Raw genomic sequence first — 15,721 nt, 5'->3', positions numbered from 1 at the left:
TTATCATCCATTAAAAAAAAGTAGAAATGCGGGGAAAGGCATTATTAGTAATGGGGGCTTAAGGCTCTATTACTAGCAATAGCACACAATACCGAACCTGTTCGTCCGACCTCCGTGCGACTCCCTCTGTAAACCAACATGGTTAATTCTTGTAGAATTCGTCACGATGGGTCATCCTCACCTATCATTGCTCACTGCTGCCCCGCCAGTGTATACCGATAGCGCAGGTGAGGTTACTATTCCATTATCATCCATCAAAAAAAAAATACTAGTAGTGAATTACCTGCTAGCGCTTTAATGCGCGATCGTTCGAATAGCCTCGACGACGAATTGCCGCCATCGTACTCGAACTCGTCAATGATCTCCTGTCCGTGGCCGATGGACGGGTCCCAGCGGGACACCGATATGTCGGTCGTCATCGCGACCAACCAACCTCACCACGCCACGCTCAAATATCTGCAATAGGTGGAAAACAATACTTGTTAATTACATATTAATGATCTTCGTGCCACAGTGGTAGTTGCTAATCAATTAACGTGAATGTAGTTCCGAATTTGATTCTTGGGCAGTACAATTTAGGACATGAACCTGTCTAAATTGACTCGAGTATGGGTAGTGGATTCTAACACCTAATCGTTCTAATACCTTTATAATTTTGTTCCTAGAACTATATTAAAAATGGTGTTGCATTGTTGTAACACACTAGGTCGGCTATGATTGCAAATCAATATACCTATAAACAATTATACTAATCGCATAATCTTAAATTTGAAAATAAATATAACCCTAAGGGATGAAAATGAGGTTGAAAGATAAAAAAATATTCGAAGGATACATAATTCCTACCAACTGTTTATGATGCTATGTAAAAGCTACGTAATCCATATTAAAACAAATTTAATGAACGATACGGAGTCACTTATTTGAAATTTTCAATATGTAATTAGAAATCTGTAAGTACTTCATTCTAAAAGAAATATCCTTATAAAAATAATGTTTACATAATTACTTTTTTTGCTAAATTATCCTCTATTTACATTAAATATACCAAACTGTAAATAAAGGACAAATCAGCAAAATATCAATCACCACTATATGTTATAAAACGAAGTCCCCGGCGCGTCTGTCTGTCTGTACGTGGCATTTCATATGATTTTAATTTATCAATAGAATGATTACGATGAGAAAGCTCTACATATATAATCAACTCGTTAAGATTTTGAGTAAACTAGTTGAAATATGATTAGAATGAAGATGTCGAAAAAATGAAACTGTTTGGGAGCTTTCATCGAACACGCTGCTAAATACGTTAAATATATCCGTAAGATATAACAAATCAATGTATGTTTTCGCTTTTATAAGTCTATAAAAAATCCGCCATGGCATATGTCTATCTTTTAAGGATAGCTTATTATACCCATCTAAATCATACTCGACGCAACAAAAGCGGATGTAAAAAATGTAAACATATATGCTCTACTACCCGTGCGAAACCGCTAATATGTAATATAAATGTATAGCATAATATATACGAGTAATAATCTAATAAAATTATTTAAACCACAGATTTACGAGAGGTACAAGTACATGCTGTTATTAAATTTCACCTATCTGGTTACGCAAGTGACAGTGGCATTACCAGTGTCCAAAGAAATTTGTAAACAACATAACGTATGTGGTCCTCTATCTATCAATAATAGAGTAAAATATTACATCATTATTTTGTACTTTAAATATTATATATGAAACAATACGGTTAAAAATATGACACGCTTCGAGGTTACATTAAAAGCTATTTAAATTCTTAACCTATAAATCACTAATAGTAATTACATTGCTGCAAATTTTAAGTCACTTAATCAATATCATAAGAAAGCGATAGAAATTTGATTAGGTCAAATTAACTAACTTTACCTTCGATTATAAACAGGCATATACAATAATACACTTAGAAACAGCAGTGAAATATCGATTAAGAATTAATTACACTTCGTAATATGAAAACTAAACTTCACAATACTGCAGCAAAAGTAAAATAAGGAGTAGGTATTATGATTCTGAGTGACAGCGTGAATTTGATAAGATAGGACATAAAAGTAAAGTTAGTTATCGGCGCACCTTAATGAAACAGTTATTTCGTTTCACTAAAAGATATTTTAGTGAAATGTATTTGTAGCATCAAACTGATAGACGGATACTAAAAATAGATATCCTATTTAGAACGTTCAAAGCGAAATCAGGCAGTTTTTGCATCATCTGATAATTTAGAAGATTACTAAAATATTTATTTAAGAACTGCTTTGAATTGCCCTAACACTAACTATACAATAGGCATGGGTAATATTCGTACCATTCCAATATATATATATATATATATATATATATTGGATATTCCACTGGACATTGACAGTGGAAAAGGGGTCACCGTCCATTTCGACATCCCCCATATCAGTCGGATATTTTTGTTCATACCGATCGAATGTCTCATTTCGATAATATATATTGGGTAACTGCAATTTAATATATCCGTTATTGGACTAACATAAAGATATTGCAACTACAATATATAGATATGATGTATATTACCCACTCCTACTATACAACAAAAAGTACACAATGAAAAATGTATTTGTTGATAATTAATGAAATAGAAACTAATAATACAGAAGTATGCGTGAAAAATAAGTTAAAATTCCTTGTTAATGCAGTTAAAAATCCATAACGCACGCACAGAAATATAAACACACAACACAAATTACACCTCAAACGCTAAAAAAAATAAAACAAATTTTTGTATATTACTAAAACTATAAAAAGTTAAAGCAACAAAACTTATAAGTGCTGGTTACACAATAATCATGCTTGATAATATGTCCGTCGGTTTTCCTTTGAAGGTCCGTTCAAACCCACATTCTATGATATCACTGACTTTAATAGACAATGCTAAATATATTAACTTGACGTATACATTACATACAAACCAAGTTTAATCAGATAAGTGAAACGATATTCAGCTATTCAATATATAAACTAAACAATTCATTAATAACTTGTGTAGTTCTAAGTTCTAAATCAGCGCATTCTGTTATATTCCTAAGTTAAAGTGTTTCTAAGTTAACGAAATATAATGAAATCTAATATACCACATGCATTTAATGCAAATTTCACACAACTACATTTCTCAGAACATGTCTTAATGTCTAAATATAATATATTAATTTTTAAATGTAGAAACAATGATACCTATAGTTTACTTTTGATATAATAAATTGGAAATACAGCAAATTCGATTCAAAACGAATTTTTAATCATGCGATTATTTAGTTTTGCTGATAGGCGGCACATTTATCTTTAAATACAGCTAATGTCGAAAGGTTATAATTCCAGTTGGAATATAATGGCAAGACAATAATATTGATAGGAGGCGTACGAGTATAATAACATTTTATCGATATCACAGTATTACAACATATTCAATTCAGGTCAGGTAAATAAAACAAGCGAGACAGTATTATTCTGATAACGTAATGAAACTATGAGAGACTTACATAGCGTCTCATTTAGAGGTCTGTTATTAATTAATTTAACCCTCCTTTCAAACGTCCCTCATAGCAATTAGACACATTAGCTCCGCTGCCGCGTTAACATACTTTATAGCTGTTCTGAAATTAAGACATTGAATTAAATATTTCGAAAACACCGCGGTTGTCTATGAACGCTTGTTGGGGTTGTCTATGAGTATAAAGTACTACTATTCATATCCCCAGAGATACCAACGAGGGTAAGAATTAGTGAGGTGATTTAGGCATGCTAAAGCGATTACAGGAATAATTAAATTGTGATTTACAATAAAAAACGAACTTCAATTGTGGTAAAACAAGTTATTTTGATTTAAATACTTAACTACTAAATTGATTTTAATAAAATTTCTATGGGAGCAATCTGTAAATGTATACTTATAAACAAAAATACCATTTTCCAAATCGATTTAGGACTGATGAAGTTATGAGTTAACACACAAACAAAAATACAACTAATAATTGAAAAACTTTGTAATCGGTTGAAAAAGAATAATACATGTGCAGTTTTGGCAATGAGTGAGTTTCATACAAGTATTATTATGTAATACTTATTGATTCTCATCTTATGCTAAGACTTATTTTACACTCATTATCGTCTGTTTGTATAATTCACGAAATTATCAATAAAGAATATACCAATTATGCATAAAAATTTAAAACCGGTTTATTGGTTCATTTAATCGTTATGTCTTATACAGAATACATATGTAGGTTTTTCTTTATTTTAAATTTAATACAACATATACATACTTTTATTGAAATTATCAATTTAATATTAATAATACCGTAAAACATCTCAAGAATTTATCTCCAAAGAAAATCTGAGACGCTATAATATCTAAAATAGTTTTATTAGATATTATACGGTGATACGGTGTAAATTTATAGGTACTTAGTACAGATTCGGTTTCTATAGATATTATGATGCCGCAATACCTACGTATAAACCGCGCGACCTTCTATTGTGACAGTCATTGTGCCAACAGCGCCAAATGATGAAGGCTCTATTGGTAATGGACTTGGATAACTACGGTGGAAAACCATTATCTAATAACCATTCATACAATGTTACAAAAACCAATTACTAGGTGGACGTATGTATGGATACCTAGTGATTGTTTTTTGTGCCAAATTGAAAAAAAAATTGCATTTTCGGTAACTAGTAAAAAAAGGCGAATCAATCGAGGTTCACAGAGTAGCGACTGCATTGGGTTAAAGCCACCTTTTGTACCATTCTTTTTTTCATACATATGTATATTAATATATTCTAATATTTATATATATTAAAGTGAATTCATTTGTTTACCTCTTAGCGTCTTTAACGGCCCAAAAGTAGTCATGTTTTTTTTTATTTAGGATGAAATGAACATAACGATATTTTTATCCTGATAGCGCGAAATCGCAGACAGAGCTAGTAGATATTAAATAAAATAATTTAAAAATAAAGTTATTCTACAACATAAACAGAAACATAAATACATAGAATTATGTCGTGACGTGACATCTTAACACAATCCGCCTTGTATTTTTCTTTTTTATAGTAAACTTGATGATTACGACATTTACATTAACAGGATGTTATTTGAATAATGTAATTATAATTATATATAGGTAAATTAGATAAACAATACAGTATTTTAGAATACCAATCAAATTAAAAGTCTTACTAACAAATCACAAATTATTTTTATGAATATAATGTACAATTTCTATTGAATTCTATTGAATTACTAATGTAAAAATTTTATAATACGTTTATCAGTCAATAAAAGATTTTGGTGAAATTTACTTTACAGTAGGGCTCTGGATTGACAGTACTTATAGTTCACAAATCAAATTGGTTGCATTGTAGTTACTGAGATATTATTGCAATGCCGGAAGGACTAAAAAATCACAACATGAGTGTTCCTTTATAACATTTTCGTACGTAACTCCAAAAAAGATTGATAGTCTTCTAGTAATTAATCGACTAGATGGCCGAAGATCAATAAAATGCCAGATTGGCTCAATATGAGATTTAGTCAATTTTAACAGTTATACAGTGGTGAGAATTATAAATAAAAAATAAAAGTTTGTAAACAGCAAGCTGAGAATCGCCATAGAATAGGCCATCCCTTTCTTTCCCCTGGGTGTCGTAAGAGGCGACTAAGGGAGGGCGAGGGATGGACAGAAGCCCTCTTCAAACATATCTAAAGTGTGACTGCAGTTGCCAATCCGCCTGTCAAGCGTGGCAATTACTGGCAAACAAAAGGGGACAGCTAAAGGCTGATATGATGAAGCTCAGAATATCCGGTACTATACAAACGGCTATTTGAGTAGACTGTAAGAACGTTTATTAAATTTAACTCAAAAATCGAATTTATGCATGTTCCATTATCACTATATTATTGATGTCATCGATCGATAAAAGGATTATTATCAAAGTACGTTTCTGCTCTAAAGAAACGCACTATTGTACAACGGGACCGAAAGATTTCCCTACTTTCCCTCACGTAATCAAATGCGCTACGTGTATTCCCGTTAGGTTCCGATCACAGTTGCAGCATAGAATGGAAAGTCATAATATAATAATATTATTTGCTAGTAACATCTATATACTGTATATATTAAATGTCATATATATATGGGAACATATATAGATTATTCTGCAATGTATTTTGTTTAATTGTTATTTAAACACATATCGGTTGGGGACCTGGTTATCTGTACTACAGGTAACAGTTAACCTATCTCAGAACCCTCACAGGAGAGTTCCGTATTATTTTTATTTTATATTATCCTAATTACCTTATGTGTAAATTTATTTGTGAGGAAACATAAATAAAAATATATTACTATATTCTATTCATTTATTATATTAAAACGACGTGGTTATAACAAAAGTTCATATATATATTAAGATTATTACAATTTTTAAAACAATTTTTAAACATGACGAATTGTACATGTTTTTACGTCGATAATTTTAATCAAACTTTATATTCTCACTGACTAATTTTTTTTATCACGTTACGTAATTTATGTCGTGTATTTTGTGGCACGTAGTCAATCATATCAATCGATATCTACATTTGCTAAATTTCCCCAAGCACTTGTGTGTTTTAACATTTAAATGCTCCAATCTTAAAACATTGGTATTTTAATAAAAAGAAAATTAGTAAAACTAAAAACCATATGACCTAATTTATTGATATACATCGTTTCCATTATGCAAACTTGCATCAATGTTACAACTGATAACAAGCTATTTATAATTTTAATAATATATAGAAAATATTTACATCGGATTTACTTGCGTTTATAATTAGGGGATGCCCCAATAGTTTCGAACTCAATAGGTATATAACTTAATATATACTCTTATACTATTCAACAATACCTACAGTATTGAAAACCATCACAAAATCAGATTGAAAAAGCAATAATATAGATAAAGAAAGGCAACAAAAGTCGAACAAAGTGCGAGTTATTGAAGGAGGCAGGGTCGTCGACCGCGACGGGCAGACATGGCGTCGTCGATACACACCATGGCCATTAAACGCCTCCATAGACTATGGCGTCGCGGGTACATAAAGTATAATCTAGGAGTAACCTAAAAGATCCACTATCATTACACTCGAACCAAGAAATTACACAATTAAAGATATGAAAAATGTCGTTAGGTAATTTCTTTATGAAAATGAACTAAATTTTACGATACTGTTTTCCTCTTTGATGGAGTTCAAAGACTAATATTATCATATTCAATAACCTTATCATCACGATAATATCGCTAGATCAGATTCTGAACTTCTATTGCACATAGATGTGCTATATCTAATAAATTTAATTCGAATACATATAAACATATAAAGTTCACAAACTCGAGAGAAATTTTATACCAGAAACATTAAACGGTTGAATCAATCATCACGTTTTTCACTACAAAAAAAAAAGACAATAGTCCAAATGGCAATGTCCGGGCAAAGCTCACAAAAAGATGGTAGGCAACAAAGGCAATTCGGTTGAACGGCGAAAAATTACCGATTCAAATCCAGGCAGACAACCTTCGTGCTTCAGATAAGTTATTAACTAAAGGGGAAGTCGTGCCTAAGATACTATCAAGCTACAAATCGGTCTGACCCAATATGTATGCTTAATAAATCGAATCGAGAATAGTTCAATCAACTTTACTTACAATTGGTTATGTTCCGATATAGCAGACGTAATTCAATGTGACACATTGATTATGATACGCTGATAATACATCCTCGAAAGAAAACTATAAGAATAATGTAGGTTATGATTTTCTTTTATCGTAATTTCTAGAATTTGTTATATGAATAGCTCATTAACGTCGACCACTATTCTCAGAGTGGATTTGATGACAGCGAGCCCGCATTCTGTATCACCTCCCTAGTGTAACATTTGTCTTCAAAACGACTGGATATCACGCTAACAAGATTTTATGAAAAGAACAGTAGACGCAGTCCTTGGGCATTGGAAAACACAATACATATTGAATTTTTTTATTATAAACTTGTAATTTGTTAATAGTAACTTTTCAAGTGATTCATAGAATGTGTTTTATCATGCAATAACAAAAGATAAAGCGCATTGGAAATTTTACCAGTGGAAGTCCAACATGATTCTAAATTCTAAGCTATATAAAAAAATATTTAATTTATATCACCTCGTAATCTTTTGGGTAAGTGCGCTAGTGATCCTAGATCTTATCATTTACCATTAGGCTAGGTAAGATCAAACATAAACCCATCTTATATATATATAATTTAGATGCTCTAGGTTATACTGAAAGACATTTCATTCAAATAGGTAAGTAGGTACGCTATCTCAATAGGACTAGTGGAATCCCAGTTGAAGATTTTAAAATTGGAATCGTTGTAACATAAAGATATATACGTATATACTTTGAGTTTTATTTTACAGTAATTTTTAAATATTGCATATTATAAAAGTACTTAGATTTTCATGCATTAAGCCGTGACTGTGATAAACGCAGTCACTGTTCTTATAAATAGTCGAACCATGTTTTTATAGGTAAATAAAGGTATATAAAAACTTGAAAACACGCGTTTTATCATAGTAATTTGCCACTATGCATAATCCATAAATTACATAGGAGACGTATGGTCAATTAAAGCCTGTAAAATCTCCTAAGTGATTAAGGGGTTTTATAGCACTATCGTAATTATAACTGGATACATTATGAACATATCTATGCAAAGCAGCCTTGTAATCCAAACCAGAATAATAATTATGCACGGCTCTCGTTTTGCGTTCATTTTTGAGTTACGTAAGCAATAATTATAGGTCATCTGTTATTCAACAAAGTCAGCAGCCTTCAGCGATCACCGAAGCATGATATTCACCGTTTATTTATTTTTTACTAAAATAGTACATTCTCTATGTACTAAACTTTTGTTGAAAATGAAACAGTATTCTCTTTTTTATGTATTTAAGAAGTTCTGTATTTGATGAACTCAATCGTGTTATAACTGCTAACTGCGGTAACCAACCCGCCCACCTTACTGGCTAAACCCCCTTTATTAGGGAGGCCAATGTTCAGTTAACAGCTGATATAATTAAAATAATAAAATAATGATAACAATAAAATAATAATAATAATTGTCCATATTTATTTTCTTAATGCTAGAGGAGTGTCCGCATGATGGAATAAAATATATTCTTGCCACCACACAATAGGATAACCATACTGCCATAACATGTTTTCATAGAACCCTACCTAGCTGTCAACATTACACTTCACTATATATTCATACAACCTCACCCCGTTAATCACTGACCCACATAATGGAACCGTAGGCAAGACTATCTCTCCATCGGAGAATACAAATAATGGAACATTCATTATTATGTGCATTTGCAATCCTCATTCAGATCCGCAGGATGCAATGCGATTTATATCATTACTATTAATGGACTTGGCATATTTTAAATCTTTATCAACAACGCAATAAGGTTCATTTTGTAATAATATAAATTAACGGTTTTGTAAACGTTTAAGAGTTCTGTGCAAACAACTTGCACTACTAAGTACCGCACTACTAACTTAGTAACAGCTGTATATCAATTGTTTGTTTTTATAATCACACTTATAGTTTGTTACTTTGTTTCTACTTCGAAGCGCAGTTTATAAAGAGTTTATTGTGGTTTTTCAACAAAAGTCTCATTATGTTGGTAAAATTAAATTGTAAAAGTTAAATGATGCAATATTTATTCATGAACATAGTTATTTTGACTGACTGGACTAAATCGTGTTTTTGTATGAAGTGATAACATTCACAATTACAGACCTCTAAAGCAACGGGATCCCTATAGGTTGAATACATTTTTTCAAGTCCTTGGTATTATGAAATTAATAAATTCCTGTACGTTGTAAAAGTTAAAGCAACTTAAGGTTATATATAATGTTCGTGAAAAATACATAAAAATAGATAAAACTATAAAATCTTTACATAAGTGGATGTTTCACAGGATGTTACGAAAGATATTTTGATTTCATTCACGTTGCAATTCTAAAGTAAAATCATATTTTAAATAGTGACACGATTTCCAGCTTCCGAGCTTTGGAGAGTCGTAACCAGGGCCAAATCTAAATATAGACTCAATACGGATTCATTAGCTCAGCATAAGTGTTATCAAGATGAAATCACTTCATTAAGAAACATTCAAAAGGCAATTCTCAATTTGTCTATATATATATATATATATATATATATATATATATATATATATATATATATATATATATATATATATATATTTTTTTGTATAGTCACTAAAATAATAACAAAACTTTTATTTTCTTTTAAACTGGGTTTTTTAAGAGGGGTTTTCTCTTATTTTAGTTAAATATTAATTTTAAGACAATGCAAAGCTCCTACCACTGTACTGCTCTTAGCTAATAGAATATTTCAATAATCAAAACACAAATTTATGTAGCCAATTCTCAGTTTCAATTTTTTACCATTATAATAAAACACATCGAATCGCATACTCCAAAACTCAGTAACTCACGTGTCAGTGCAAGTAGGTTGTTTACACAGAGGAAAACTTTATCCGTAGACAAAACGTGCCCGTCTGCACAGGCCTTTATAATTTACAAAGATGCAGAGTCTGCATCCTCATAAATTATAAAGACCTTCTGAATAATGTAGTTTAAACTCTACCTACAAAGTAGTGTAGTGCCTTTCTCTAACGTAGAACAAGTTAAACTAAGACATGCGATCTAAGTTTTTTGTATTTTGTAATTTAAATTTATTTATTTGTTATTATTTATTTTAATATTATTTACATATAATTTATTTAATATATAAACGTATGTGAATGATTACGAGTACTACAAGTGTTTATTAACAGAAAATCCTACCATCCCTTTCGAATAAAAACTACTATTATTATTGTAGTTTCTTACATTTTTTCTCCATAATTTTTACTTAGGAAGTTTGAATTGAAATTTAGCTGACATAAATTATGCTCTGGCAAAATTTGGGTCAAAAAATGTCAAATAAAGTATATATAGTCGGGGCATTACTTAAATCCATATGAGTCATTAATTATGGAAATCAATCACCATTGATAAATCATTGATCAGTCATCAATTTTTAAATTGACCAATATTAACTTTGAAAAATATTTTTTTTATACTATTATATTAATTCAAATTTGATAACTTTAGCTATTCTGGAGAAAAACTGCTTTGATGATGAGCAAAGTAATCTTACCTATGTGGACTTCATTTGAACCTGTTGAAGTACGGAACCCTAATAAGGTCTCATTGAAACAGTCCGGAGTTGGCAGAACGGACGACTAGCTAACAGGCACTTCCCATGCTGGCGGTGCGCGGACGAATCCATTAACCCAAATATAGAACCACGCCCGAGGCAACTCGCGTGAGTTTGACATAAGTATCTAATAAACCTATTGTTCTAAATTAAAATTAGTTTCTATAATATTTTAAAGGAAGTATACAATATCATGTAAATAACTGACTTGCGAACAGGATGGAATCATATTTAAAAATAACCCGTGTCGATATGAAAATATACCAAAGGCCTTAATCAACCGTTCTACAGTTTAGATGAATAATGTATTGTTTATCAACAGGTGGATACGTATTTAATTTAGAATTTAAAATTTAAGTGTACAACGGTGAATGGGCAACGGTGGCGCACTAATTAGCTCCGGTAGTCAAAAGGTTCCCTCACGTGAAAACGCTCCCCTCTGGTGCCGGCCACAGGCGCTCGTTATAAATAATAAACAAAACGATCGCTGACACGAAACATGACGCTACATGGAAGCAAAAGGATATCCGGCTTTAATACAACACAACCATCAATTTTAGAAAACTGCACATTTCAAATATCCAGCAGATATTACTAAACCGCTATCTACTATAATAAGTATTCAAGTTTTTTTTTTTTAATTTGTGACATAATTGAATCATAATTTTATTTTTCGCTTTTTAAATAAAATGTAAATATTTGTATGCCTACGTCGTTTAAGGCAATTAAACAGGCGCCAAAATAGTACTACGTCGTTTTTGTAATAAATTTAAGACTGATTAATGCAAATAAACTGATTTCAATTTACATTAGATACTAAAATAGAATTTAATAATATAACGATATGAATATTAGTGTTAATAAAAATAAAATATTTAATTAATGCACACCAAAAACTATTGGATCACAAGTAAATTTTATGCTACAATGAAAAACTTAAGTTACCACAAGGACAGCAAAAAGATCACCTATAGGGCTTTACCGAATCTTTTCAATCAGCTGGTATTTATATATTCCATATTATACGAAAGTGAGTGTCATTTGTATGGACAACTTTAATCAAATATTAGGTCAGTGCTCTACAAACTCTAGATCACTGACCGGATATTAAAAACTAGCATTTTGTATTAGGTCTCTTTATTAGCTTACCACATACTGAATACGTTGATTATTTTTAGATGCTTGCGAAATGCGAATGTAGACATTCCACCTTTGAAATAACTGGATCCGAGGTCGATTAATTTAAAGTATTCAATATATGCGTTAATTTTATAAAAAATTAAAATTGCATTAATTTCAACTCAAATCTAAACTTGTACAACAAGGTATATCTCAGTGTAATCGCGAGTTATATCCAGTATAAAATACATCTAAATAAAATAATCGACTAAAATGTTTAAGTTGAAAATTAAGGTCTAACTGCTAAAAAATAAAGACGAATAATAAGTAAAAGTAATTTAAAAATATGAATATTATAAAGAATTAAAAGACCTAGAGGCTAAAAGAACAATCAATGACAAGATATACAATAGCAAAAGAAAAAATACTTTTGGAATACCCTTAGAGTTAACTCCATTCCACTAAAAAAATGTGGCGTACCTAGGGAAGGAACCAATATACTCATTCGCTTGATCTAATTTCATCTTTAGAAAATACTTTATCTATTGGTTTTTGCAAATCCTTACACCGTTCGAAATGAATAAAGGTCATTTTAATTTACAAAACAACACAATTCGATCGCCGATTATCAACAAAGTTATGTCATATATGAAAATAGATATCACATCATATTATTTGCAGCATCTTTAAATATTCGAGTGAGATAGAAGTCAATGAGAACATTGCGTAGGTGTCGCTCGGCACTGAACTTTGCGAGTAGGATACGCCTCATTTATTACCACCATCTACAATTTCTAGCACTTGTACTATGGCTATGACCCCTGACTCGGATGATGACGTTATTGTAATTTGTACTGATTGCTAACTATGTGACTAACCTTGAGAGTTTCTACGAGCTACACAAAACTGAACAAGGAGAGGAAAACCAGCTCATGGGGATAACGCAGAAGAGACCCAATGATAGCCGCGCCAATCAGATAAAAAACGGGGTTAGCCCCAACTTTAGACTTTTTCCAGAGTCTGTGAATATGACCCAATTCATCGCATTTGATTGATTGATAGTAATAAACAATATCAATGAAATAGTGACGCATACACAATTAACCCACCGGGCCATCATTCGACCTATATACCTAGTCTATCAAATAATCACGCGTTGCGTTCACCGTACGTATTGTTCTAAGTAAGTCAACTGGCGTCAATCGCGTATATATACATCTTAGTCTTAAAATGCACCATCACCTGTGATTGATGGTTGGTAGTAAACAATATCAATGGAGTAATGACGCATACCCAATTTATACGGCCATCATTTGACCAACATTTATTGGATACCTACGTATTGTTCTAAATAAGTCCACTAGCGTCAGACGATCTTCGCATGCAGTCAAACAGTCATGTAGAACGAATCATCTTTTCGCGAAAATATTCGTGACCGTCTAGTGATGCATAAAAGCGTAAAACAAGAAAGCGCGTAGCGACTTGGCATCCAACTATCGTCTAATAGAGCAATGGCTTGGACTGAAAATGATAATAATTTAAGGAGTAGGATTTACTTCAGCAGTGTAGCGATGCTAGCGTATAATGGTATGACATAAGCGCGATGACGTCACCGGGCGTCGGGCGTCGGCAACTATGGGCGAAGGCCGAGTGTTGTTTGTGCGCGAACGACCGGTTTTATGCCGACACATGCACCGCATGGTAGAGCTAATGTAGCACGCGATACATCTCGGGTAGTAAGTAGTAAAGTACGGTTATAAACGTTACAAAATGTATTGTCCAACGCAATAATCAAACTATTATTACCTTTTAATACACGACCTGATTTATAACAAAAAGCTAAAAAAAATTACTTGGAGTGTACAAGATCATAGTGAAGGAGATAATATTATTTCATGCACAACTCTTCAAGATTTAAATAGCAAAATCAAATAAGTTATTTATTTTCTAAATGTTCAGAGATGACAAAACGTGCAGCGAACACGCCCTTATGTCCAAGTATTAGCCTCAACGGCAGTGATGCTATCGCCTCATATAGGTCAGCATGTGATGGTCCCCCCCTTTTGCACCCCTTATAATAACTACCCTCTAAACTAAGCTACACATGGAAAACCTACAAAGCCTAAGAAAAGCCTACGAAGGCTTAACCTAATGAAATCTATGAAAATCTAATGAAAACCTACCATAAAGAATGACCTAACACCTTCAATATAACCCCATACCTATATTGCTTTATATATCCCAAACATCCTATGAATCATATAAACCCTTACAATAACATATAATATTGAACAGATCTTATAGTAGAACACTTGATCATTTGGCCAGATAAATAAAAGTGTGATCGTCTAGTAATGTAGGACCCGTTGTGTGTATAATAACCAAAAGGTTCTTTAATTGGTATATGATAGGAGTTAAATAATGAAGATGATTGATAAATATTTAAGGATTAAGAATAATTAATGAATTATACTCATAATTCATGTAACTAGGAAGTTTTGTTAATTTATTAGTAAATTACAGAATAACTGTAATAATAAAAAAATGGGGGAGCGATCGGGCCCCTCACACGCCCGGACCAGTGGAAGACTTTCCAACTATCTATAACTCTTCCTCCTAAAAGGTAGGGAAGGGTATTACTATTTATAAATGCACTCTGATGGTAATAAGGGAATGAGTATTCTCAGTTCCAAACCAAACAAAATACATTTACTTCAACATTACAGTGGCTCCACCAGCCCCACGATGCTTCCAGTATAAATTAGTGTTTGCCAGAGGCAAACAGATCGGAACTGAAATCCCAGGATCACTCCGACACGAGAGCTTACTCATGGGCGATGACCCTTTCAGTCCTATATGGCGACATAGAGATCACCCACTAACAGTACGAAACTGTTTCCCAGCGTCACCCTGTTATGAGCTTACTCAATGGGGGTTTCCCTTCGGCTCCACAAGAGATCAGACCAAGAAGCGAGATCACCCAGACACCAGAACCTACTTTGATGGGACATAACCCTTCGGCCCTATAATGTGACATTAGAGATCACCTGTGAAGACAGTCCGATAGAGATGAAGATTTGTGTGATAGGGGATACCTTCCACACCCTGGAATTGGCCAAGCCATATAATGTTGATAATTGCTATATCATAACATAGCATTGTCAATTTAATATTATTTACTTAATACCAAGAATACTCAAGGTTCAAGTTACA

General features: G+C 32.2%; 1 protein-coding gene across 14 annotated transcripts in view; it reads right to left on the bottom strand.

Annotated features, from left to right (window-relative positions):
* The window catches only part of LOC113512992 (spectrin beta chain), a 79,549-nt gene that overhangs the window by 42,427 nt on the left and 21,401 nt on the right, over positions 1 to 15,721 (bottom strand). For 13 of the 14 annotated variants that reach the window (XR_008252702.1, XR_008252705.1, XR_008252697.1 and 10 more), the window contains exon 2: positions 284 to 456. Coding sequence is in view for 2 of the 14 variants with exons in the window: in XM_052893651.1 (XP_052749611.1) it covers positions 284 to 419 (136 nt within the window). In the remaining 12 variants the exon portion in view is untranslated. Of the gene's footprint in view, positions 1 to 283; positions 457 to 1,914; positions 2,051 to 15,721 lie in introns of those variants that run through there. The other variant, XR_008252700.1, reaches the window with a different exon arrangement.

Source organism: Galleria mellonella, unplaced genomic scaffold (assembly GCF_026898425.1).
Source record: "Galleria mellonella isolate WM207_F2 unplaced genomic scaffold, CSIRO_AGI_GalMel_v1 utg182, whole genome shotgun sequence".
NCBI lineage: Eukaryota > Metazoa > Arthropoda > Insecta > Lepidoptera > Pyralidae > Galleria > Galleria mellonella.
This window is presented reverse-complemented; position numbering and strand designations above follow the sequence as displayed.